Source organism: Schistocerca americana, chromosome 3, assembly GCF_021461395.2.
Source record: "Schistocerca americana isolate TAMUIC-IGC-003095 chromosome 3, iqSchAmer2.1, whole genome shotgun sequence".
Classification (NCBI taxonomy): Eukaryota; Metazoa; Arthropoda; class Insecta; order Orthoptera; family Acrididae; genus Schistocerca; species Schistocerca americana.
This window is the reverse complement of record NC_060121.1, coordinates 524,772,699-524,800,653: the sequence shown is the minus strand read 5'-3', so window position 1 is coordinate 524,800,653 and position 27,955 is coordinate 524,772,699. Positions and strand designations below refer to the sequence as shown.

The 27,955-nt window shown below is 37.0% G+C and overlaps 1 protein-coding gene across 1 annotated transcript in view; it reads right to left on the bottom strand.

Moving 5' to 3' along the window:
* Positions 1-1,475: 1,475 nt before the first annotated feature.
* LOC124607233 (xylose isomerase-like) overlaps positions 1,476-27,955 on the bottom strand; it is a 39,713-nt gene continuing 13,233 nt past the window's right edge. Inside the window, exons 5-9 of the mRNA XM_047139505.1 lie at positions 26,871-27,076; positions 19,642-19,846; positions 10,925-11,018; positions 6,237-6,404; positions 1,476-3,299 (exon numbers count right to left, since the gene is read on the bottom strand). Of these exons, the coding sequence (XP_046995461.1) occupies positions 3,138-3,299; positions 6,237-6,404; positions 10,925-11,018; positions 19,642-19,846; positions 26,871-27,076 (835 nt within the window). The 3' untranslated portion in view covers positions 1,476-3,137. The remainder of the gene's footprint in view (positions 3,300-6,236; positions 6,405-10,924; positions 11,019-19,641; positions 19,847-26,870; positions 27,077-27,955) is intronic.

Sequence of the window (27,955 nt, the reverse complement as noted above, 5' to 3'; positions counted from 1 at the left end):
TACGCTCCTGCTCCTCTATCAACTTACTCTTGCTACATAACCTGCAGTTCCAGGAGAGGATCTCACCAGAATGCCCACTGGCTTCCCCACTGCATTCCCCCCCAGTGAAAATACTTCGAACAAGTCTCACACCGCAATCCACTACTCACGAACCTACGGCAAAGCCCACACTTCTCACTCATGGTAAAATTTTACTTTTTCTAAGTTCCGCTACTACAATAAGAAGATGTTAAAAACCTGACTACAATAATCACAAACTTACTCTACAAGGGAAGTAACTACTATTATTAACAGTATTAATAAACAACAAATGTGAATATAACAAAAGACTAATACAGAAAGAGAATCAAACGTCTAATGACACAGTAACGAAGCTGAAAACAGTTCCCAAAAGGTTCTTCTGAAATTATTTCACCAGAAAACACCAAGGACACCAGTTGAAGACTACTAAAGTTCCTAAATAAACCACTATACACAAACAATTAATTAGTACTTAGCTTTCAATGCGCCGCTACAGCTGCAACTCGTCAGCGCGGAATGTAAACACAGGCAAGAGGTTAAGTTGCTCGATACAAAACACTCACAAATATCAGGTCACAACACAAGAAAGGCAGAGGTGAATGAAGAAACCACTAATACGCCACTAATACGTCACTTATATAGTAAATATTATCACAAAAACCGTTAAAATATGTATCTGAAATCTAAAAATATGTGAAAACTTAAGAGAGCGATCTCACACGCAGTCACTCGCTTAGATGAAAGGCAGTGTCAGAATGAAGTAACTCAGTCAGTGGCACTTTGTGACGGACACGGTCTGTATGTGGGACCTTTCAGAAGGAAGTCCATCTGCTTAGCTGACTGGTGACATGCTTGCCTCCCATGCAGTGGGCCGGGGTTTGATTCCCAGACAGGTTGGAGATTTTCTCTGCTTGTCCTCATCATCATTTCTCTGCCTGTCCTCATCATCATTTCATCCTCATCACTGGCATGTGAGTTGCCCAATGTGGCATCGACTGAAATAAGACTTGCACTTAGTGGCCGAACTTCCCCGGATAGAGACTCCCAGCCAGCAATGCCATATGAATATTATTAATTTCATTTTTTCAGAAGAAAGCAGGTTTGGTTTGTCTCTTACAATTACAACTGGAGTGAAGTGGAAAAGCAGCTTCTTGAATAGTCTTCCTACAAAAGCACTTACCAACACTGCCATAATTTATTATGCTAAAAAATTAGGACTACCTCATTTTCTTGTAGTGTTTATAAGAGATACTTCACTGTGTAGCTAGCATAGAAAAAAATAAAGAGTGCATAATTTCATGACTTTTTCCATTATTAATGTAATGAAAATTGTATACATGTAGGTGCAAACTGAGCAATATTGATAACAGTTATGAAAATTAATATGGAAGTATTAAAGAGAAAATATTTGCTATTGAAGACACACCCACAAGTTTCAAATAAGAACACTTCAGTGATGTGAAAATTCTAAATATATGTATTTCCATAAATCATGTAGTTTGATACAACTGTATTCTACACAAAAATTAGAAGTAAAGAACTCCCATTGCTCCACATGTTTGATGCAAATTGCACATTTGCAATTGATATTTCATTTGCTATCTATTAGTGATGACAGGCACTGTGTAATTCATGTTATGCTACAATTTTTCATATGATCACTATTGTTCATTTAAATTAACTTGGTGATTGATACTTAAGTAAGCAAAATTGCGATGGCAGTCCATAACCAATTACAACTTCCTTTAATCTTACATACTAATATGTTACCTCTTCTTCAAGGCTATACAGGTTGTTCAGAAATTACCATTACATACTTCTAGGACTTGTAGTGAGCAGTGAGTACAGCACATTTTGAATAGGAACCCATGTCCGGAAACATCATCCATCGATGCTACAGAGCATCCAAGTTATAGGTTCCAGCACCTGTAGATGTATGTATATACTGGGTTATTCTGTGATGACGTCACAAATGGTGTAAGATGTGGAGAAGGATAAAATTATCAATTTGAGGCAAGAGTCCCTGCACTGGAAATGAATGAGTTGAAAGTTATATACAAAAACCATTGTGATACATCTGACAGTGGAAGAGATGTATCAGTACTGTTGTTGCAAAGACTGTAGGGTAGGGAACTTTCAGAGGAAAAATTTCCAATAAATATCGGTTCCGAAATGTATACCAGAGGAGCTATGAACACTTGTTCATCTTTGCTACTGTGAAACACATCTCCTTTAGTCAACAAGTTGTCATAACTCTTAAGGTATGCATTTTAGAGCCCATGTTTACTGGACATTTTTTTCCTTGTTTTGGTCCATACTACCAACTCTGAAAGCTGCCACCCTACAACCTTAGCAACAACAGTACCGGTACATGTACTCCACTGTCAGAGGTGTCAGAATGATTTTTGCTTATAAATTTTGACTTGTTCATTTCCAGTACAGTGACCCATTTCTCAAATTGGTGCATTTGTCCTCCTCCATCATCCTAGGAAGTTTGTAATATCATCACGGATTCACCCAGTACATACATGCAATTACAGGCACTGGCGTCTTTAACTTCGAGGCTCTGCAGCATTGTTGGATGACGTTTCTGGACATGGGTTCCTATTGAAAATATTATGTACTCACTCCCTTCTACAAGGTCTAGAAGTTTGTAACAGAAATTTCTGAACACCTGGTATATGGCCCTGAAAAAAAGCAAAATAAAAAAAACGAACAGCATCACTGTACTCCACTCTGTGTGGAAATGTACTTCCTAGCTCCAGTCCACTATACTTCCACTATCAATCACTAAGTTACTTTCAGCTTTTTGTACACAAGGTATTGTATTCTACTATTTCATTACATTGTCAGTGTGTTATTTTGTTTTTGTTTTCAAAAAGTGACAGCAACTGCACATTTATTTTCATGAGACTAAGATTTATAAATTGTCCTGTAGCTGACATTCCAGTAACATCTGTATGATGTATGTTAGTGAGCCACAAAGTTAATTTTTACCGATTTAATTTTATTTAGCTAAGTTTTCTTAAACATCAAGATAGAGAACTAGTAAAAAGAAGAAACAAGCTTGTGATTTTATAAATCTATATTGCTATCATCATAACTGCTATATGAAACTACACGTATCTGTTGAAAACAGCTTCCCAGTGCTCTGTCCTTCCGGATGTAAACACTGTTTCACCATGAGTTTTCCGAGCCTGATCTTCACAGTCTTCAAGAGTAGCTTCACCACTTGCTATGCGACTCCCAAATCCCGTATGAAAACTCAGGTATCTTTGCTGTAAATTAAATAAATTTTAATAAGTGCAATTAAGCAGCTACATAAATTAACTTTCTAACTAAAGGATTGTTTCTTTGTGAAAATATCACATAAAATTAAAACAATATCGACTTTTAGGTTATTGTAATTCTAAAACACATTAAATGTTCCTAAATGTACTTGATTAATGCTGTGTTAGAAAAACTTTTGGCAATCACATGCACGTACTATTTAAGGATTGCATATTTGCGCCACTCTTATTGCTGGAAGATTTTACACTGCATGTGAATTGTGGCATGTCTTACATTTCAATCTATAAAGCTTGAACTGCTTTCAAGTGTCAATTCTGAAGTGTTAAACCAAACAACAAACACAGAAATTGGTATCATTCAATTGCTACCAGCATCAAAGGCTATTGCAGTCTAGGAATGACATGTTTGTCATACTGACTAGTGATCATTCAGTTTATGAGCAAAAATGAACAAATTATTGAATACTCCACTGAACTTCAGAAAGAGCCACACTATATCATTTCCTAGGCATCGTTTCAATGAAAATATTTGTGACAAAGATGTGAGCTAACAAATAAGAGCTAACAAATAAGAAAGAACTGCAGCAGGACAAACTAACAAAAATGTTATGACAAAGTAGAATGTCTATAATTAAACTTTTAAAAATTTATTCTTAGTGAGAAAGCAGACAGAAAACAGTAGGGTATTCTGCCAGGGGTATTCTGGGGAAAAGCGGACAAATCAAGAGGCTAATATAAATTAAGAACAGCTTGCTTGTAAGAGCAAGCAGCCATTTCCCACTTCTGGAGCCAAGAGGCTGGAAGATGACATGTATGGTGAATCAGTTATGGGTGTCACTGCTGTCATGTTAAGTTATATGATGAGAAGCAACTTTCCATCTCATAATACTGAAAAAGACAGTTTGCTATTCACCACATAGAGGAGGCATTGAGTGACAGGAAGGTGCATTGAATAAACATTTCCAATATTATTTAGCTACTGTACCCAGTTCTTTGTCAGATGAAGATTAAACACACACAGGGCACAGAAGATGCATGGGGCAGAGGGAGGGGGGGGGGGGGGAGGGGGTGTTAGCGGAATAGAGCTGGGGAAAGATGCTAGTGCTGTCTGTGGAGTGCGCAGAGATATGGGAGGAGGGTTGGGGACAGGATAGTGAACTGCACTGTGCAACATCAGTGTGCTTAGAGGGGGGAGGTAGGAGCAAAGAGGAGAGGAGAACTGAGAAGTATAAAATGAGAAAGGACTCTGCAGCTGTACTGGAGGGATAAAGATGTGTGCAGGACCCTAGCAGGGAAGCAGATGAGGCAGGTGGAGGTCAGGGACTGGGGAGGTTTGAGACCAAAAGAGATATGGGAATGAAGGATACATTGCAAGTAGAGTTCCCACCTGCACATATAAAAAAAACTGATGTTAGTCAGAGGAATTGAAATGGTTCAGGCTGTGAAGCAGTCATTGAATGCAAGCACATAATTTTGGGCTGCATGTCCAGTCACTGAGTGCAAGTACTGTGGGTCATTCAATGTTGGCATGATCACCAACAAGCTGTCTGTCAACATGACTATCCACCACTAAATTGTGGCTAAGTTGTGCTTGACTTTAATGACTACTTCACAACCTGTTCCATGTGGATTCCTGTTCCATGTGGATTCCTCACACCAAGACTGGTTTATCTGAAATGGCCATGTGGGAACATATTCATGATTCCCTTATCTCCCCGTCCTCAAACGTCACTATAGTCTGATCCAGTAATGATGGCAGTTTGCACATGTCAAGGCACAGATGGGGATGGCATTATTGATGATTCCAAGTGACAGTTGCAGTATGCATGTGTGCATGCTTTCCACTTGAATGAAGTGTATATCCTGCAAATGATGTCCCTTACTTGCTTATGCAGAATTTATCACTTACCTCCACCATTGGCGATAACAACTCGCAACAAATGAAATAGAAATTCACTAAACAACTTGCTATAGTCGCATTTAATGCTTGCATTAACCACAGCATTCAGAGCAGAGTGCTCAGAACACTATTGAATGTTTATTGGCTGTCGGAGTATGCGTGATGTAAGTGTGCAGAACAAGACTAAACTCAACCACCATCATTCATGAGGTGTCATAGTCCCTGTCCTCCATGTGTCTCATCCTCTTCCCTCCTCCTCCTTCCTCATGCCTCCTACATCTACCCCTATCCACCCCAGCTCAGATGCAGCTGCAGTCAAGGTCATCACTGAGCCTTAGCAGCTGGAGATGAAAGTGGCCATGTGTGTGTGATTTATGATTCTGTGAATGTGTGTTTGTTTTGTTTATGTCTGACAAGGGACTTAGTCTGATAGCTAAATAATATCAGCAGCCTTTACTCAGTGTTCCACCTGCCAATGAAAAGTTCATATAGTAAGTAGCAATCCATGATTTCATATTGAAGTCATGGATATAAGGAGAAAAATTAGAGATTTCAGAGTCCAAGTATATTGTGCAAGTTTGGTGTATAGCAGAAGGTTCTTTTGTAGGGGATAATCATATTTGTGACATTTCAATATGATGTAGAAATTGTCAACTTATTTCTAAGAATAAAATATTTTCTCAGAGAAAATGTTACCACATGAATTTCTTGTAGTTATACTTTCATTAATCAAGGTTTTCAACAATTTGTTAAGGAGTAGTGACTGTGATATGATTCTTCTATGTTCTGTGGAGTATATGCTATATTATTAGAAGGAAAAATGATTTTATGTTGTGTTTTAATGTGTCAACACTTTCACACAGCAAGTTCTAAACAAGGAAATTTGGCAAATAACTGAGTTTTGGCATTTAGTATTACAATTTCTAAAGGCTACATGTTCTGTTTGTAATTTTATATATTGCTATAAGTTATCAGAAATAATGGCATTAATTTTAAGAAAATAGCAGTAGGAAAATGTGCTTTACCTGCAAATTCTTGTTAAACAAGCCATCTTCAACTATTTTCACAGCATTTCGTAAACCTCTTGCCAATCTGTCTATTTGTTGAACGTATGCTATGAAGAGGTCTTTCGTTTCAGTTGATTCACGAGCCAGAGAAACTCCAATATTGAGGCCACCAGGCTGTATTCCTCCCTTGACAATAAATAAATGACTAAAATAGGGTTACAAATAAATCAACACAAAAGTTACATGCATTTGTCAATGGCATCCAGGCTACACAGTGCTACTCCTTCTTGAAAAACACTAAGACTATTCTGATTTCATCTTTTTGACAAATTCTGTTCTCTCTGGAATCAGTGTTAATGATAAGAGCAGTCCTGTAGTGATGAACCGATAGTTTTTTGTGTCTGTCTTCCTTGCTCATTGTTATTTTCTATTACACAAGTAAAGTGAAAATAGCTCTCTGTCTCTGATAATTGTATTTATTGACAAGTGATGTCGTAAGTGGTCTTCTACTTCAAAATATAAAAATTATTGGTATTTGATTGTCAAGTTAAAGCAGATGCAGGTAATCTCTTACAATCACTGGATTTCTTTGCAAGCTGCCTATATTAATTCCAGGTGGTTTTAACTTTAGCTTATGTTAGTTGTATCACATCACACTTGACCTATAAAGTAGAAGAGGCTGTGATACATAGTTTCTGATCATCAAATGCTACACAATTAACTTTACTGTTATTTGTTATTTTTCAAATGTTGGACTTGGAGGCTGGCATGTTTCATTTCACAGAAATGGTAATTTTCATTCCTTTCATTGTATTTGACCCTCTTCTGATGAAAAATTAAACTGCTGCTTCACTGTTCAAATAACTTATGGGACTGCAGCTGGGTAATGATCCAGTAAGTTATTTGATCTTTCAATATGCCAAAAGAAGCTCAAGTTTCAATTGCTTAAATATATTTAACATGGATTTTTGACAGTCAGCTGGAACATACACTGAAGTACTTGCTTTAGGAAATATTTTTTTCTAGTTCGTATACAGAAAGAGTCAGATATCTGTCTTAAACTTGGAGGTGTTTTTATTGCTGATGACTGGAGAGAACACAGTTCATTGACATACATTTTCATAACTATATCTTTTGAAATATGATTTACACTCTTATATCTTCAATACTGCTTGTCTGTGTAGTAGAAAGCAATTAGTCGTTGGTTATATAGTACTGAAATGTATAATACCAGGCCCTTTTAAAATAAAGAAGTGACAAAATCAATTACATAAGAGAAAAAATTGAATTTTTGAACAAAATTGTACACTGGGCAGTATGATAAAAAAATCTCCTACCCATGTTTGTAACAGATGTAGAAGTATGTTTCATTGCTTGTACATTTTTGTGTAAATTATGGAATGTTACTTAATTAATTTGACACTAAATTTTAAAGAGGTATATCAATCAACAAAGACAGAAGGATAATAATTACTAAATTAAGAAACTGCCATCAATTAACAACAGGAAAGAAATATTTCACCAGCTTTAATCCTTTCACTGTAAAAAAATTATCCCTTCTATATCCTCAGTTTACTAGACCTCCAATGTATTTATTAATTACACTTTCTTCACTTTTATTCTGAGGTGTCCACCTAAAAAGATGGTAAAAATGTGGACTTTGCACAAGCAGTCACTGCTGTGATGTGTAGTTATCTTCAGAAGATATCATTCTTCCCATACTCCTTTCTTAAGAATGGGGAGAAACCTTAATATATGACACAATATAAAAATATCCTCTACCATGCACTTCATAGTACTGCAAAGCACGTATGCAGATATAGTGATTAGATTCAATGAAGTCCTACTTATAGCTCTGTTTATTTGACCTGTTGTGTTAGTTTGTCATGGTAACCAGATTTCTGATACTTGAAATGTTGCTGTTTCTTGCCTATTACTTTATCGTTATGAGCTGAGCTTTCAGAGGATAGGGACTGATGACTACAATGTAATGTATGTGTAAGCTGATGGATGAGATATGGATCACAGCATTCTCTGCTTGTCTAAACACATGAGTCACCTCACACTTCTTTTACTTCATGCGAAATTCTCCAGAATGAGTGTCCTGGTTCTGATGTATGTACCTTCCAGTTTCTATAAGATTATTTCACAATGGAATCAGTTTATCTTTCAGTCAGACCATATATTTTCTGTCATCAGTCTTCTGACTGGTTTGATGTAGCCTACCATGATTTCCTATCGTGTGCCAAACTCTTCATCTAAAAGTAGCACCGACATCCAATGTGCTCAGTTATTTGCTCTACATATTCTAATATCTGTCTTTCCCTATATTTTTTGCCCTCTGCAGATCCCTGTAGTACCATGGAACTCACACCCAGGTGTTTTTAGATGTCAGATGTTAGTGTTTTCTGTTATAGCTTTCCTTGTTGATTCTGTGAAGAACCTCCTCATTTCTTATCTTATGAGTTGATTTAATTTGCAGTATCCTTCTGTACACCAAATCTGAAACACTTTGATTCTCTTCTTTTCCAGTTTTCCATCAACACATGAATCACTTACATACCACACTGTACTGCAGATATACGTCCCCAGAATTTTTTTTTTTTTTTTTTTTTTTTTTTTTTTTTTTTTTTTTTTTTTTTTTTTTTTTTTTTTTTTTTTCAAATTAATGCCTATGTCTGCGACTAGGTGGGCATCTTTTAATGAGGAATGTTATCTTTGCCTGTGTTAGTCTCTTCTTATAGCCTCCTTGCTTGACCTGTCATGCAATATTTTACTTCTCAGATAGCAGGATAGCTTGTGATCGTCTATGGTATGGTTTGCAGTTTTGATGCTGAGTTCGTTGTTAATCTCGTTTCCAAGCCTATATCCCCCAGTAATGCTGCCTTCTGTTACTTTCCCTACTACAGCATTCCAGTCCCCCATGATCATTAAATTTTCATCTGTCTTTTTACACTACTGGCCATTAAAATTGCTACACCAAGAAGAAATGCAGATGATAAACAGGTATTCATTGGACAAATATGTTATATTAGAACAATTACATTTTCACGCAATTTGGGTGCATAGATCGTGAGAAATCAGTACCCAGAACAACTATCTCTGCCTGTAATAACGGCCCTGATATGCCTGGGAATTGATTCAAACAGAGCTTGGAAGGCATGTACAGGTACAGCTGCCCATGCAGCTTCAACACGATACCACAGTTAATCAGGAGTAGTGACTGGCGTATTGTGATGAACATGTTGCTCAACCACCATTGACCAGACATTTTCAGTTGGTGAGAGATCTGGAGAATATGCTGGCCAGGGCAGCAGTCGAACATTTTCTGTATCCAGAAAGGCCCGTACAGGAACTGCAACATGTGGTCATGCATTATCCTGCTGAAATGTAGGGTTTCGCAGAGATCGAATGAAGGGTAGAGCCACGGGTTGTAACACATCTGAAATGTAATGAACACTGTTCAAAGTGCCATCAATGCGAACAAGAGGTGTCCTAGACGTGTAACCAATGGCACCCCATACCATCACACCGGGTGATACGCCAGTATGGCGATGACAAATACACGCTTCCAATGAGCGTTCACTATGATGTCGCCAAACACGGATGTGACCATCATGATGCTGTAAACAGAACCTGGATTCATCTGAAAAAATGACGTTTTGCCATTCGTGCACCCAGGTTCGTTGTTGAGTACACCGTCGCAGGTGCTCCTGTCTGTGATGCAGCGACAAGGGTAACCGCAGCCATCGTCTCCGAGCTGATAGTCCATGCTGCTGCAAATGTTGTCAAACTGTTTGTGCAGATGGTTGTTGTCTTGCAAACATCCCCATCTGTTGACTCATGGATCGAGACGTGGCTGCATGATCCATTACAGCCATGCGGGTAAGATGCCTGTCATCTTGACTGCAAGTAATACGAGGCCACTAGGATCCAGCACGGCATTCCATATTACACTTCTGAGCCCACCAATTCCATGTTCTGCTAACAGTCATTGGATCTCTACTAACACAAGCAGCAATGTCGCAATACGATAAACCACAATCGCGATAGGGTACAATCCAACCTTTATCAAAGTTGGAAATGTGATGGTACGCATTTTTCCTCCTTATACGAGGCATCACAACAACGTTTCACTGGGCAACGCTGGTCAACTGCTGTTTGTGTATGAGAAATCGGTTGGAAACTTTCCTCATGTCAGCACGTTGTATGTGTTGCCACCGGCGCCAACCTTGCATGAATGCTTTGAAAAGCTAATCATTCGCATATCACAGCATCTTCTTCCTGTCAGTTAAATTCTGCGTCTGTAGCACATCATCTTCGTGGTGTGGCACTTTTAATGGTCATTAGTGTAATTGCCCGTTCAATACCTCTGTATACCCTTTCTATCTCATCATCTTCTGCTTGTGATGTCAGAAAGGATACCTCAATAGTATTTGTTGGTGTTCATTTGTTTTTTATTCTAACAATAATAACCCTATCACTGAAATGTTTACAGTAATTCATTCCCAGATACAGCTATAAAGACATTTTACTTCACTTAGTTATCTCTATTCAAAACTCAATGTTTTGTATATGAATGTCACTCTTTCTGCACTTACAGTTCTCCAGTTATAAACATCACATTTTTATGGAAATGTTGAACTGTTGTTTTTCATAACTGTGTATCATTTACGTTTAAGAGAATACAAAAATCTCAGACATACCTGTTCAATCACAGTTTTGAAGAGTAATGTGGCTTCAGAAATATCTGAAAGATGTTTCAAGTTTGTTGCATCGATTGAACCCAGAAATCCATACCTATAATTAATAAGGTAAATTAATTATTTTGTATAATTAGCATCCTATTTTCAAACCATTACCAAATCAGAAATAACTGAGTGGCAATTAGCAAAACGAAAGTAGTTAAGCAGATGATGGTTTTAGTTCACTATTAAGGGTTGTATACAGCAGGTATACTGAAGATTCCCATTTGTACATAAAAACTGCTAACTTTAATGAGAGATATATTGAGAAAGAGCTGAATCACATGTCCTAAAATCCTTTCATCAGTGAATCACTGTGCGTTATTATGACATTCATGGGCTGTTTGGAACTGGGAGGGCTGGAATCAAGGGCTGAGATCAATGTTGAGGCTGAGCAAGGCAAACTATTTCGATGGTTATTAAGTTGATATTACGGGAGAGGAGCATAGTGAAATAGTGAAGTAAGGCAAGCTCTATTACAGCTGTCAGACACTTCTTACATAAACCACAAGCTTGCAGTATGAGAACCACAATAGTTCATTACAATAACGGTGCATCCACTGTTGACGTGGAAGAAGGATACATTATGGTCCATTGCACAGTGTGAATAGAATTTGTTGCAGTCACCATGAGCTGTTATCATGGGGAGGGGGTGTCTTAAAGAAGAAGGATGACACACACACTTAACCAAACACTGAGGGAACCTCAAAGAAGTTTGGTTCCTTTGCTCCCATTGGATTCTGTCCTTGTGTACCAGCATCTTCTGGCATTCTACATTTTGCATTTAGACACACATTGATTTAGCGTGTGCATGAGTATCATGGAGATGCTTGCAAGACTCCAATATCAGATGCTGCAAGAGATATTTACTATTAAAAATTCTGAGAGTGTACACGTTGGATTGCATATACAGTGATTTGGATCAATAACCATTATTGTTATTGTTGTTGTTGTGGCCTTCATTCCAGAGACTGGTTTCATGCAGGTCTCCAAGCTACTCTACCCTGTGCAAGGTTCTTCAGCTCCAAATAACTACTGCAACCTACATCATTTCTGAATGTGCTTACTGTATTCATATCTTGGTCTCCCTCTACGATTTTTACCCCAACAGTCCCCTCCAGTTCTAAATTAGTGATCCCTTGATATCTCAGACTGTGTGTTACCGCTCCCTTCTTTTAGTCAAATTGTGTCACAAATTTCTTATCTCCCCAATTCTGTTCTGTATCTCCCATTAGTTACATGCTCTACCAATCTAATCTTCAGCATCTTCAATAGCACCACATTTTGAAAGTTGTTATTCTCTTCTCGTCTAAGCTATATATCATCCACATTTCCATACATGGCTACACTCCAGACAAATATCTTCAGAAGTGACTTCCTAACACTTAAATCTATATTCGACTATAAAAGATCTCTTTTCTTCTGAAATGATTCTGTTTCCATTGCCCATCTAAATTTAATATCCTCCCTACTTTGACAATCATCAGTTACTTTGCTACCCAAACAGCAGAACTTGCCTACTGCTTAAACGGTCCCATTTCCCAATCTAATTCCCTCAGCATCACTGATTTGATTCAACTATGTTCCATTATCCTTATTTTGCTTTGTTGATGTTCATCCTATATTCTCCTTTCAAGACACTGTCCATTCCATTCAACTGCTGTCTAAGCCCTGACAGAATTACAGCTTCAGCAAATCTCAAAAGTTTTTTATTTCTTCTCCTTGAATTTTAATTCCTAGTCCAAATTTTTCTTTGATTTCCTTTACTGCTTGCTCAGTGATAACATCATGGATAAGCTACACCCCTGTCTCACTCCCTTCTCAACCACTGCTTCTCTTTTATTCCCCTCTACTCTAACAATTGCCACCTGGTATCTGTACAAATTGTAAATAGCCTTTCATTCCCTGTAATTTACTCTGCTATCTTCAGAATTTCAAAGAGAGTATTCCAGTCAACATTGTCAAAAGCTTTATCTAAGTCTACAAATGCTATTAATGTAGGTTAGCCTTTTCACAGCCTATCGTCTATGATAGTATTGCCACATATATTCCTACATTTCTCCAGAATCCAAACCGATCTTCTCCAAGGTCTGCTTCTACCAGTTTTCCTATTCTTCTGTTAAGAATTCATGTTAGCATTTTGCGACCATAACTTAGTAAACTGATAATTTGGCAATATTCAGACTGTCAGCACCTGCTTTCTTTGGAAATGGAATTATTACATTTTTCTTGAAGTCTGAGGATATTTCACTAGTCATGTACATATTGCCCCCACCCCCTTCCCCCATGAACTGCGGTGGGGGGAGGGGGGGGGAGGGGGCAGGGGGGGCGATTGCGTGCCTCAGCAATACAGATAGCCGTACTGTAGGTGCAACCACAGCAGAGGTTATCTGTTGAGAGGCCAAAAAAGCATGTGGTTCCTGAAGAGGGGCAGCAGCCTTTCCAGTAGTTGCAGGGGCAACGGTCTGGATGATTGACTGATCTGGCCTTGTAACATTAACCCAAACAGCCTTCCTGTGATGGTTCTGTGAATGGCTGAAAGCAAGGGGAAACTACAGCCGTAATTTTTCCCGAGGGCATGCAGCTCTTTACTGTGTGGTTAAATGATAATGGCATCATCTTGGCTAAAATATTCCAGAGGTAAAATAGTCCCCCATTCGGATTCCCGGGTGGGGACTACTCAGGAGGACGTCATGTGAGATCCCTTAATTGGGCAGATAGGTTAGAAAATTTAAAAAGGGAAATTAGTGAATTTCAGTGGCAGAAAGGTGGAAGGAGTATACGGTGGGTCTATACAAGGGTGATGTACTTGGGGGCAATATTATGGAAATGGAAGAGGACATAGATGAATATGAAATGGGAGATATGATACTGCATGAAGAATTTGACAGAGCACTGAAACACCTAAGTCAAGACAAGGTTCAGGGAGTAGACAACATTCCATTAGAACTGCTGATATCCTTGAGATAACCAGCCACAACAAAAATCTACCACCCGGTTAGTAAGACGTGTGGATCGTGAAGTACCCTCAGACTTCAGGAAGAATATAATAATTCCAATCCCAAAGAAAGTAGGTGTTGATAGGCGTGAAAATGATTGAACTATTGGTTTAATAAGTCATGGCTGCAGAATACTAACACAAAGTCTTTACAGATGAATGAAAAACTGGTAGAAGCCGACGTTGGCGAAGATCAGTTTGGTTTCCGTAGATGTGTTGGAACACATGAGGCAATACTGACCCTATGACTTATCTCAGAAGATAGATTAAGGGAAGACAAACTTACATTTCTAGCATTTGTAGACACTGACTGGAATACTCTCTTTTAAATTCTGAAGGTGGTAGGGGTCAAATCCAGAGAGTGAAAGGCTATTTACAATTTGTACAGAAACCAGAAGGCATTTACAAGAATCAAGGGGCACAAAAGGGACGCAGTGGTTGAGGAGGGAGTGATACAGGGTTGTAACCTATCCACAATGTTATTCAATCAGTATACTTAGCAAGCAGTAAAGGACTTGGAAGAGCAGTTGAGTGGAACGCACAGTGTCTTGAAAGGAAGATATAAGATGAACATCAACAAAAGCAAAATGAGGATAATGGAGTGTGGTTGAATTAGATCAGATGATGCTGAGGGAATTAGGTTAGGAAATGAGACACTTAAAGTAGTAGATGAGTTTTGCTATTTGGGGAGCAAAATAACTGATGATGGTCAAAGTAGAGAGAATATAAAATGTAGTCCGGCAATGGTGAGGAAAGAGTTTATGAAGAAGAGAATTTTGTTAACATCGAATATAGATTTAAGTGTCAGAAAGTCTTTTCTGAAAGTATTTGTATGGAGTGTAGCCATGTATGGAAGTGAAACATGGACAATAAATAGTTTAGACAAGAAGAGAATAGAAGCTTCTGAAATGTGGTGCTACAGAAGAATGCTGAAGATTAGATGGGTAGGTCATGCAACTAGTGAGGAGACACTGAATAGAATTGGGGAGAAGAGGAGTTTGTGGCACAACTTGACTAAAAGAAGAAGGGATTGGTTGGTAGGACACATTGTGAGGCACAAAGGGATCAGCAGTTTAGTATTGAAGGGAAGCATGGAGGGTAAAAATCATAGAGGGAGACCAAGAGATGAAAATGCATATCAGATTCAGAAGGATGTAGGTTGCAGCAGTTACTTGGAGATGAAGAACCTTGCACAGGATAGAGTAGCATGGAGAGCTGCATCAAACCAATCTCTGGACTAAATACCACAACAACAACAACATACATCTCACACACGAGATAGAATATTTTGTTATGACTGGCTGTCCCAAGCTATCAGTAGTTCTGACAGAATGTCAACTACTCCAGGAGCTTGTTTGGACTTCAGTCTGTTCAGTGCTCTGTCAGTTTCTTCTTGTATTATCATATCTCCTGTCTCATATTCACCTACATCCTCTTCCATTTCTATCAGATTGCCTTCAAGCCCCTCTCCCTTGTATAGACACTCTATGTATTCCTTCCACCTTTCATCTTTCCCTTCTTTGCATAGTACTGGTTTTCCATCTCAGCTCTTGATGATCATACAGTTGCTCCTCTTTTCTTCAAAAGCCTCTTTAATTTTCCTGTGGGTGGTACCTGTCTTTCCCCTAGTGAAATATGCTTCTAAATCCTTACATTTGTCCTCTAGCCACTTCTGGTTAGCCATTCTGCATTTCCTATCAATATCATTTTTTAGATGTTTGTATTCCATTTCACCTGCTTCATTTGCTTCATTGGTATGCTTTTTCCTCTCATCAGTTAAATTCTGTATATCCTGTGACATCCAAGGATTTCTATTAGGCCTTGTCTTTTTACCTACTGGATCCTCTGCTGCCTTCACTATTTTAACTCTCAAGGCTACCCATTTATCTTCTACTGTATTCTTTTCCTCTGTTCTACTCAATCATTGTCTAATGCTTCCTCTGAAACTCTCAGCAGCCTCTGGTTCTTTCAACGTATCCAGGTCCCATCTCCTTAATTTCCTACCTTTTTGTAATTTATTCAGTTTTAATCTATAGTTCAGAACCAATAAATTGTGGCCACTAGAAATGTCCTACAATTTAAAATTTGGTCCAAAATCTCTGTCTTAACATTATATAATCAATCTGAATCCTTCCAGCGTCTCCAGGTCTCTTCCACTCATACAACCTCCTTTCCTGGTTCTTAAACCAAGTGTTAGCAATCATAAAATTATGCTCTGTACAAAATTATACCAGGCTGCCTCTTCTTTCATTCCTTTCTCCCAGTTCATATACACCTACCATTTTTCCTTCTCTTTGTTTTCCTACTATTGAATTCGAGTCTTTTGTCAGAATTAAATTTTTGTCTCCCTAACTATCTTAATAATATTTTTTTACCTCATCATACATTTCTTCAATCTCTTCATCATCTCCACAGTCAATTGGCATATAAACTTGTACTTCTGTGGAGAATGTGATTTTGGTATCTATCCTGGCTATGATAATGCATCTACTATATTGTTCATGATAGCTTACATGCATTCTTGTTTTCTTATTCTTTCTTAAAACTACTCCTGCATTACCCCTATTGGATTTTGTATTTTCAACCTGTAGTCACCTGAGCAGAAGTCCTGTTCTTCATGCCAATGCACTTCTCTAATTCATGTACATCTAACTTCAATGTACCTATTTCTTTTTTATTTTTTTTTTATTTTCTAAGTTACTTGCCCAATTAAGGGATCTAGCATTCCACCTTCCAACCCATAGAACACCAGTTTTGTTTCTCCTGATGACAACATTCTCCTGAGTAGTCCCCACCCTGAGGTTCAAATGGTGCACTATTTTATCTCCAGAATTTGTTACCCAAGAGGATCCCTTCACCTTTTAATCATACAGTAGAGCTGCATGCCCTTGGAAAAAATTGCTGCAGTAGTTTCCCTTGCTTTCAGCCAGCTCAGCAAGGCCATTTTGGTAGATGTTACAAGCCAGTCAATCATGCAGGCCCCCTGCAACTACTGGAAAGGCTGCTGTCCCTCTTCTGGAACTACACGTTTGTCTGTCCTCTCAACAGATAACCATCTGTTGCAGTTGTACCTACAGTATGGCTATTTGTATTTCTGAGGCACCAATAGCGAAGTCCATTGTTCATTACCACATATAAAGAAGGGGACTGCAGATGATTCCAGCTCACAGAGTCACAAATATGTGAAATATCTTATGTAACAAATTTTTAAAATGAAAATTATAAAAAAATGAGCTACACACATTCAATAACAAGTTTTCAGTCACATTCAATAACAAGTATCTTTAGGAATCTTATGTAGTTCTCACTATATTGCTCTTTTAGGCATCATGAAGAAAAATTGGATTAAATTTAGCTCATAAAAAAGCATCTCAATATTCAGTCGTGTCATGCATCTCTGTAAATATAATGTAAAAATTCATAAATATATTGTACAATCAATCCTGTTATCTGCCATGTAATTTATAGTTATTTGTAGAGTATATATAGATATGTTCTGAAGCACTACATGAGCACATAGATATGTGAGCATATAAAAATATATTCTACTGTAGATGCTACATGGCTAGGTACCTTCTGAAATTCTGTATGTTGTTACAAGCTTCAAAGCTTTGTTATGTGTGAACTCTCTAGACAGAACTATTCAGCTGTATGACTTCTCAGTTAAACAATACAAACTCCAGGTTCAAATATCAAAAATGTAAGGAGACGGTCAAAATGACACATTAATTTGTAGACAGGCACAATTAAAATTCCATTCTGGTCCAAGCTGCTGGAGATGACAGACATGTGTGTGTAAGGTGTGATTGCTTATGTGAATGAATGTGTGTGTTTCTCTTTCCTGTCTACAACTTACTGTGTCATCCTTACGGTAAGTAGCAATCTATCTTTCTCTTAAATTGTTGACTATTCAGTTACACAGAATGCATAATTAAACAGAAATAGAGAAAGAATTCTACTTTCATAATCAAATATTGACCAGGTAATGAGATATAAAGATCAAGTTTAAAATACTGGAAGATAGATTCACGAAAAAGACAAATAACTATAACTGATGCAAACCACATATTTCATTTTTTGGAAAATGAGAAGACAGTTCATAGATCAAAAAACACTCAAAATTTAATACATAGCACCTTGAGCTGAATGAACAAATGCAAACCTTAGAAAGAGTGGGTAATATGAGGCCAAGGCAAAAAGTCACTTAGCCTGGCAATTTATGCTATGCTTTTTGGGAACACTTATTTTTCAAGGTAGGTCCATTTTAGGTCTTATTTTTCCAGTGTGTAAATTCCATCCTTGAAGTACAGTTCTGGAATTTCTATAAAGTATCCTATATTTATTGGGCTCAAAATGTTTTACAGCCACAAATTTTTTATATATGGAAGTCATATGGTGCCAAATCCGGTGAACAGAGTGAGTATTCTGACAATTTCTACTTAATTCCCTTCAGTTTTCCAACAGTCAAATCACTTTTGTGGGCTGGTGTATTGTCCTACTGAAATACGAGTTTCTGATTTTGCAACCGGTTTCTCTTATCATTTGTTGTAGCATCTAGTTGGTTCAGAAGATTTTGAAGATTTGCCAGTTAGTGGTTTACTCTTTGCAAAACATTCAATATGAATAATTCTGTTTGCATCCCAGGAAACACTGGTAGGTGACATCAATTTCAGCTTTATTGGTGCAAAACCACTGGATTCCACATAGAACTTTCATTAAAGTTTCATTTCTAGCATGGAGTTGAGTAATTGCATCTCACTCACTCAACCAAATTAGTTTGTGCAATCAGTTAAACCAACTTGTAGATGTATGAGACAATTGCTGACTCGTTTTCTCAAAGTTAATTCTTTATGTAAAATGATCTCAACCTTTTGCATCTCACTCACTCAACCAAATTAGTTTGTGCAATCAGTTAAACCATCTTGTAGATGTATGAGACAATTGCTGACTCGTTTTCTCAAAGTTAATTCTTTATGTAAAATGATCTCAAACTTTTCTTTTGATATGCATATGTTATCAGTCATTTCATACATCTTTAACTGCTTTTATTGAAAAAAAGAGTACTTCTATGAGCTTCATTTCTACCATTCAATCATATGACTATTCTATATTTTTTAACTAGCCCTGAAATTATACTGATCTGTCACAGAAGAGAGGGAGGGTATATGTGAGACACTATTTATGGATTTTGGATGTCACTCATTGTTAGTATCCTGCTGAAAATTGGCGACAAGCATATGGGAGCAATGTTTTTCTGCCATCAGCCACACAGTTACAAAGCCAGTCCTGATTCTTCTGTTTGTTAACACAGTTGCAGGGGTGATCCATGAGGTCATTGCCCAGCAACCACTCACGACATGCCATACACATATTATGTGAGCCCAATCACACACAGTGTTTGTGCTCTGGTAGGTGGCACTATCAGGTACTTCAGTATTTTATATTATTGGATGGTAGCACATCCAGGAGGATTTTAATGAAAATTTGCTTAATTATTAATTCTTAAGATAGCACTGAGTGCTGTAAATAATTCAACAGCATCAAGTTTTTTAAGCTCTGTCCGCTGAAAGTTAAATAACATAATGCAATTACACAGTAATTACACAGCTTCAGTTACAAATGAGTTCTTCAAATTGTCACAGGAAAGTAATGCAAAAATAAACAAATGTTGAACACTTACGCTGCTGCCATAAAAAGCTGATCTCCTGGGGGCACACTGAGCTTATAATGTCGGTCTAAATTATAATGTTTTAGGAAACTCAGTGCACTTGTGATGCTATGTATGTAGTTGTGTTGAAGAAAATTATCATGGTTTTTACTATTATCATAATTATAGCATGGTTCCAGAAGCAACTGCCCTCTATATCCAAGTCTTTCTTTATAATCTGGAAAATTAAGCATGGTAGGTTAACGTACTGCTACTGAATACTTAGAACAATGGGGGAAGAAAAAAAAATAAAATAGAGAGGTTTTATAATATTGTTTTCATGTCACCTAATCTAAGGTATATAGCCATAGAGTCACCAGATTCTTAAAAATGTATTAGTCTCCCAATTAACATAGCTGCTTCTGAATATATCATTACCCATTATTCAACAGAATTATTTTTCAAACCATACTTTCAGCAAGCAAATAACAACATCTGACATTGTGGGACTGGCTTTTGTATAAAATATCACACTGAAATATTCAGAACAAAATAAAATAAAGATAAATCTACTTTTCTCAATGATACATTTGTCTCTCTTTGTCATAAGGGATAGGATTCTCACTGATCATAAAACAGCAGATGAAAAATGTTACAACTATAATGAATAGTATGAACTCTCAGATTCAGGAGATTTTAGAAAGTTAATTCCCTGTCAGTAGTAGTGAAGATCAATGAAAAAGTGCAATTTTATTGAAGAGGAGACAATATAAGGTAATATTGGGCATTTTGCAAGAAGAAACCAAGAGAAGGCAGCAAAATTAGGTCCATACAGTTAGCAATGATTATTATCAAAAGTAAGATGGTATGCTCACACAGTATTGGAAAATTATGGTAGCAGTGTGGTTGGACAACACTCTGTGTGTGTGTGTGTGTGTGTGTGTGTGTGTGTGTGTGTGTGTTAGCTTCCATGAAAACTAAGTGATTCCTTTCTTTGAAATTTAAGTAGTTTTCCACATTTTAGGTGCCTGGCTGCTGCTCCTCATCTCCTGTATTTATTGTCCAATGATCTAAAGTCTTATAGACAGTACAATTGTATCTTTCCTATTGCAGAAGAGACAAATGAGAAGTTTGAAACATTGTCTTAACACTATAGAATCATATTACAGTCCCATTACTGATGTTAGTTATACAGGATGTTTCTGGAGGGATCATAAATATTGTTCAAAAATGTGCTGTAATAATAATATGTGGTGCTCACCGATGATCATCTTCTAGACACATGTTTAAGGAGTTAGGCATTGTGACTACTGCTTCACAGTATATTTACTCTCTCGTGTAGTTTGTTGGAAATAATAATTAGGCATTTTGACTAATACATTGCTTTGCAGTATATTTTTTCCCCTCATGAAGTTTGTTGTAACTAATCCACTACAGTTCAAAAGGAACAATGATGTACATGACTACAAAACCAGAAGAGCAAATGGCATTCATTACTCCACATTAAGGTTGTCTTTAGCACCAGAAAGGGTTGCACAATGCTACCACCAAAATTTCTGATAACATACCCAATTATATGTCTGAGAGACAGCAAAGTTAAATTTGAAAACAAACTGAAAAAGTTTCTCCTTGACAACTCCTTCTACTGTATAGAACAATTTCTAATTTTGTAATGTGTAAAAGGTGATGGGTAGGAATTTTTATTTTACAACAGTACTATAATAATAATTTGTAGATGATCAAATGTAGTTATATTTACATATCAGTGCATAATGTGAATGTAAAATGATTTGTTCTGCATCAATATGATTAGTAATACAAATTATTAATAGAATATGAAACTAACTTACTAGCTAACTAATAGATTCATTTGAATAAAACATTCCATATAACACATGCTCAATTTTTCTTTGTTACAGAGATACAGCTGGTTACAGAGATAAGTTATCATTTCACATATTGATACTCCGGTTGCTATAGAGTATATATCAAACATAATTTTTGTTTTAAAGTTCATGTTGTTAGATGTGTTGGCCAGTCCACTGCATCTTTTGATTGTGCTGCACATAATCAAATTCTGAGTCTAGTAATATGGTATTTGTGTACAGTTTTGTAATGGAAACACTGTTGCCGTTGCTTGTAGAGAATGCAGCAGATTGTTTCATAACCACAGAGTACCAGGTTCAAGGGTGTTTACTCATGAATGAATTGAATTGAATTGAAAACTGTGTAAGACAGTTGCAGTGTCCAGGAGTTATATTTCATCTGAGGGAGCAAATGACCAGAGTGGGGGTAAATTGGAAGACACTATTCACTTGGTAGAAAATAGTCCTTCAACAAGCACACACAGAATTTCTATACCTATCAGTATTCCACACACACGAGCATGGCAGATATTATTTATACTTGGGCTTTATCATTATCATCCTGGATACACCACCTTCAAGGAGGAGATAAAGCTAGATGAATGGAATTTTGTTGTTGAATAATTGGAGGTTGCCAAGAAATCCCATTGCCACTTTCACCCATGATGGTATCAGTATCACTCATAACTTACATCATCAGTCTGATGGAAACCCATATGCCTTTGTGGAGACACATTTTCAAGGACACACTCTGTACATGTGTGGTGTGGTATGATGGATAATCGGTTTATTGGGTCTGTTGTGTTACTGCATCATCTTACAGGGCTCTGTTATGTAGAGTTTTTTTGAAAACGAGTTTGCAGCATTATTGGAAGAGGTTCCTTTGGCTACAAGGATGGAGATATTCTTCCAGCATGATGGGACCGCTGTACATTCTAGTCATCAGTTGACACATCATCACACTTCCCTGGGGCACTTCTGGTGATACCTTTGTTTTCAAAACACTCACTGTTGAGGACAATGTACTGAGTTCTATTATTTACAAAATCCTTAAGCCACTCACATATCTGGGAACTTATTACACCGAGCGAGGTGGCGCAGTGGTAGCACACTGGACTTGCATTCGGGAGGACGACGGTTCAATCCCGCGTCTGGCCATCCTGATTTAGGTTTTCCGTGATTTCCCTAAATTGCTCCAGGCAAATGCTGGGATGGTTCCTTTGAAAGGGCACGGCTGACTTCCTTCCCCATCCTTCCCTAATCTGATGAGACCGATGACCTCGCTGTTTGGTCTCTTCCCACAACCAACCACCACCACCACCACCACCACCAACTTATTACATATGCTCAGACTTCCATTAACAGTCTGCAGTGGGGCACTGTGTCAAACAGTTTCTGGAAATTTAGAAATATGGAATCCAGCTGTTGCCCTTCATCCATGATTCGCAGGGTATCATATCAGAAAACCAGTGTTTTTTTTTTCCTATTGCTCAGTGCAGTTTCCCTTTGATAAATAATGCTTTATACAGTGTAAATAATGTAACAAGACGATGTTATTTGGAGTCATGGTCCAATTGGTTTATGGTAACCTTTACAGTGAATTAAAAAAAAAAAAAAAATTATCACGTTGGGGATTTTCTGCAGTTCACAGCTATGGCTGTGTAGCCACAATGTTATTCTTTTTATTTACTTTTTTTAGATGAAATTCAGAGAGAATTCAGCTCAGGTTTTTACAAGTTAATGAAACAAAACTGTTAACAGAAAAATTTTCACCTGGCTACTAAAGAATCCAGTGTCCCTTTCAGGAATGCAATGGAGTTAAAGGAAGATGAAGACATGATTGTTGAAAATGAAGATGATGCTGATGATTGTGGTGATCATGATATTCTGAAATAATTCCATGTGAATATGGGAAGTATTCAGTCTTTTCTTCAGAAGTTCAATGAAGTTGGAGTAAGTTGAAGACATGACTTGCAAAGATGAAGATGATGCTTATGATTGTGACAAAGGTTGATAACCTATAAGCTGATTGATTACAGCACAGATATCATAGGACACAATTACCAGTTACCAACACAATGCTGATGTGATACACATACAGTAAATTTGTGCACTGCAAGTGATGCTAATTGTGTTGAAAACCATGATGAAAATTAATACATAGTACTAGTCCAAGTGTACTGCAAAACCACAAAAATGTATTACTTTGTGAAGCACTGTTGTCCAAAGTCATTTGGGAATGTTTTAGGAGAAGCTCAGAGTAAAGCTGGCATTACAAGATTGAGTAGGTGTTATCATGCAATGAAAATAATTTATTTAATCTGAGAAAAATCTATGCAGTTACAGACATCTTTGTGCTTAAAATGTTCTATAAGAGACAGTTTGACTACATGAAAGAGTTTATAATATGTTATACCCTATTGCTGAAGCTCTGAATATACTGTGAGATGGAAAATGTGTAATTTATATGGACTTTTAGTACCATCCTTTATGGCTCTATTTAAATTTTATGAAAATTGGAGATCAGTTCCCTTAAATACTGCAGAGCAATGGAAAATTCCCACCAAGAAAGCTCTTTTTACATCAAAGGTGTAAGTATAGGTGGGTATACAGCAAATTACAGGAAGAAAATAAATGGAAAAGTAAAATGTGGTCTGGACTGATTTTGAATAACAACATGAAGTTTTCAGAACTAAGCTTCCTACAAGCCTGAGAATGAAAATGTACAATTTAGTGTGTAAAACTAGTTTTGACTTGTGGTAGTGAGATATGGACATTTAAACACTAAAAAAAGCTGAGTGTTGGTGTGTGAACAATGGATAAGTGGGTTTGCTAGTACAGACTGTAAAACAAATACATGGATCAGGGAAAAAACTAGAGTGGGAGATATAAGTGTAATGAAAATGAAATGCAGGTGTGCAAAAACATAAACCAGGTCAATGATTGGTAGACAGGCCAAGGAAGTTCTTAGCAGAATTCCAAGAGATACAAAAAGGCTGAGCTGATAATGAAACAAAAGGTGGGTTGATGACTTATGACAACATATAGGAGCCACATAGATGATTATATACAAAACTTGGATGGCATGGAGAGGTCTGGAGAAGGCCTTTATCCAGCAGTGGATGTCAAATCACTGCTGCTGCTGTTGCTTCTGTTGATGTTGTTAATGATGATGATGATGATGATGATAATGATGATGATTATGGGGCTATGAACAGGTAAACTTAAATCATGTTTATGTTAAATTCTTACCTTCCTCTGTTTCTTTAAACAAAGTCAAGGTATAAAAATAACTAGGTTTATCATAATAACACATATGCAAATCTCAAGCATATGGAAATATTTTCAGGCATATAGAAAAACAATGAAACAAAAAAAGTGTTTCAACAGTGAACAACAAACAGTTCAGAAAGTGTTATGTCTCTTGGGCCCCGTGATTAAGAAACAGAGATAAATTTTAATATATTTTATGGCTTTTCAGTGTCTCTCTCATTCTTTCTTTCCATCTTTGCTCTGGAGGAGAGGAATTATAGGCTGTGAAACCTTGACATTTGAAATTCATCCAAAAATTCCTGCTGCTTCCCCTGAATTTACATCTTTATTTATATTAGAAAAATTGAAAGTGTGGACAGCTGGTGCAATTATATGAATAGATAAATCATTCACGTTTAAGTAAATGATTGCCTTTTCTGAAGATTCCTACCCCCACTATGTGTTAGAACATCAATCGAATGCTTCTTCTCTTCATTGTCAGAAGAGAGTACTCAGCAGCACGATTGTTGCTCTGCACACACACACACACACTCTTTTCTATCTCTTAGGTAATATCTTATCCGTATGACTATTTTTATCAAATGCCTTCAATTACAGTTAATGTCTCCCCATACCATTTTGTCACTGATTAGAGAGGTGTTGAGCAGGAGACAGGTATATACAGAGTGTCCCAGGAGGGATGATCAGTATTTATTGATATGACAGGAACAATTTTTTGAAGCAAAGAAGTCTAGTAAATGTGGGTTCTAAAGTGTAAACCATAAGAGCTGTGAGCAATTCTTCATCTTTGATACAGTGAAACAAATGTGTCAAAGTGCAAGCTCATTGCTTTCCATATTTTTGGAGGAGATAGTATGCACCAAACCAAGAAACAATTGTCTAGTAAACATGAGTTCTAAAATGAATACATTAAGAGCTATGAGCACTTGTTCTGTAGAAGAGGTGTACAGGGTGCGGCAGTCAAATGTGCATTCATTATTAGTGCGTGGAAGCATTGGAAGTAGTCGGGGGTGAGTAACCAAGGTCACCACATTGCATTCCCTAACACAAAGCATTTCAGTAGCCATGGATCAGTGGACTAAGCAACAACAGTCATTTGCAGTGAAAGCATTCTACCAAAGTGGTAGTTATGTAGCCACTCAGCATCATTTCCGGGTGCATTTTCAAATTAATAATAAAAGGCCGATGGCTTCAGTTAACTCAATAAAAACTTGGGTTGAAAACTCCGAAAACGTCAGTGAAACAACAAGGAAAAGAGGTAGCAAAGAGAAGACAGTGCAAACTCCCAAGAATGTGGAATGTGTAAGTATTGCTGTGGGAAGAAGCCCCCAGAGATCAGCATGCAGACAGAGTTTTGCACTTGGAATTTCTGACAGGACTTTGAGGTTAGAATTACATCACTACTCATACAAAATCCAGGTGATTAACTCTTTGAATAATAACGACTCTTCTATTCAGTAAGTAATAATGTATCCTCATGCAGACATTCGTATCAACCTATCCACTTCTCATTTACGAACCTAACAGAAACTTACAAATTACTGATGGTTACCTGCTAAAAGTGATGTTTAAATGACTGTGAGTGATGCAGTTATCCAGAAAATTTTACAGTCTGATTGATGTTTGGTTACAATAAGATTACTAACAGGCTCTAATTATACTATGAAATTAGTTGCCAAAAATTATATTTAATCCTCATATTCATAGTTCAAATGGCTGACATTTGCAACTAAGCGAAGAGGATAGACTGCTACCAGAGGAAGCACTGAGTAGCACACAATGAAGAAAGTCTGCTGGATATTACTAGCAATCAGTTTAATTTCTTGAATGGTCTTGTGTCTTTGAGTTGTGCTTGCTTGTGCTGTCTACTTTAAAAGAAGGCCTTTTGGCTGAAAGGTCACTTGTTTAGCAGTCATTTTGTTGTGTCTGTCTGTGACTCAACATCTCCACTATGATGAGTAGCAATCTTCCCTTTTCATAATATTGTCATTATTCCACACTGGGTTTTCAACTGTTAGATTAATTACTCCATCATATTACAATAAAACACACACACATTCACACAGGTATGGTTTGGAAGATACTAGAGCAAGAAAGTAATACAATATATTACATCATACTTGCCTACAATCATCTTCAAAACACGTGAATAGATGCGTAGTTCGCGAGGAATGACTGTGTTCAGTATGCTAGTATATCCCTCATAAAACCCCTTGAAAAGAAAATTTTCTGCACCCAACTTATGTGCAATATCAAGAGCTTTCTTGAGTTGTGCTCCTGCATAGCCAGTTATGTAAGCCTCTGGGCTTGTGACAGCTCCACTCACATATCTGAAACACAGAGTGTGCCATATATAATGTAATTTTAACTGTCCTTATGGTTATTCCTTCAGGCCCACTGTTTTCACTTATTATCAGAAGTTCAAATTAACTACAAAATGAGGTGTATGTCATACATATTCATTTGTTTCCACTTGTTTTTATTTATCTGATCTTACACACCTAGTTCCATAGGACCACACTGAGGAGCAAACCTCCATGGTCATGGAATGAGTCAGTGCATGAAAATAACAACAGAAGTTAATAACAGATAAAATAAAATTTACACAAATCCTACACAAACAATGAGCTGCAGAGTATATATTAGCATAATCAACAATGTAACACAGAAAGTGTTTATTGGATTTTTTCCTAGTATTAACTAAATGAAAGCTGCTAATTCTTGGGAATAAGTTCACATTGTCAACAAAATTTAACATCAAAGAAAATCTTTCAGAATAAAATGCATAAGTGTGTTACATAATTGGTTTCAAAAGATTAATGTGCCATCTTCAGAAGTCTAAAAAATTTGGGATATTACAAATCATTAGAATTGGGCCATGTATGTATGTAAAGAATAAGAAGCAGATTACAGAAACTTACTTAATATTAGTTTAGCCAAGTTCTAATGATTTACAACATTCCAAATTTTATGGATTACTGACAACAACAGATTAAGATGTTGAAACTGATAAACCGAAACAATTTCCTAGCTGTGCAACTGGTAATTGAATTTTATTCTTATATACAACAGCTACCAAGAAAATGACAGCTAGGTATGAAATCATTAAAGAAAATACAGCATGATTTATAGAGTGCTGAAATTATATCTTAGATTTGTCTTTTTTATTTACAGCATTTGAACCATTAATTCTAGTAAAAAGTAGTTTA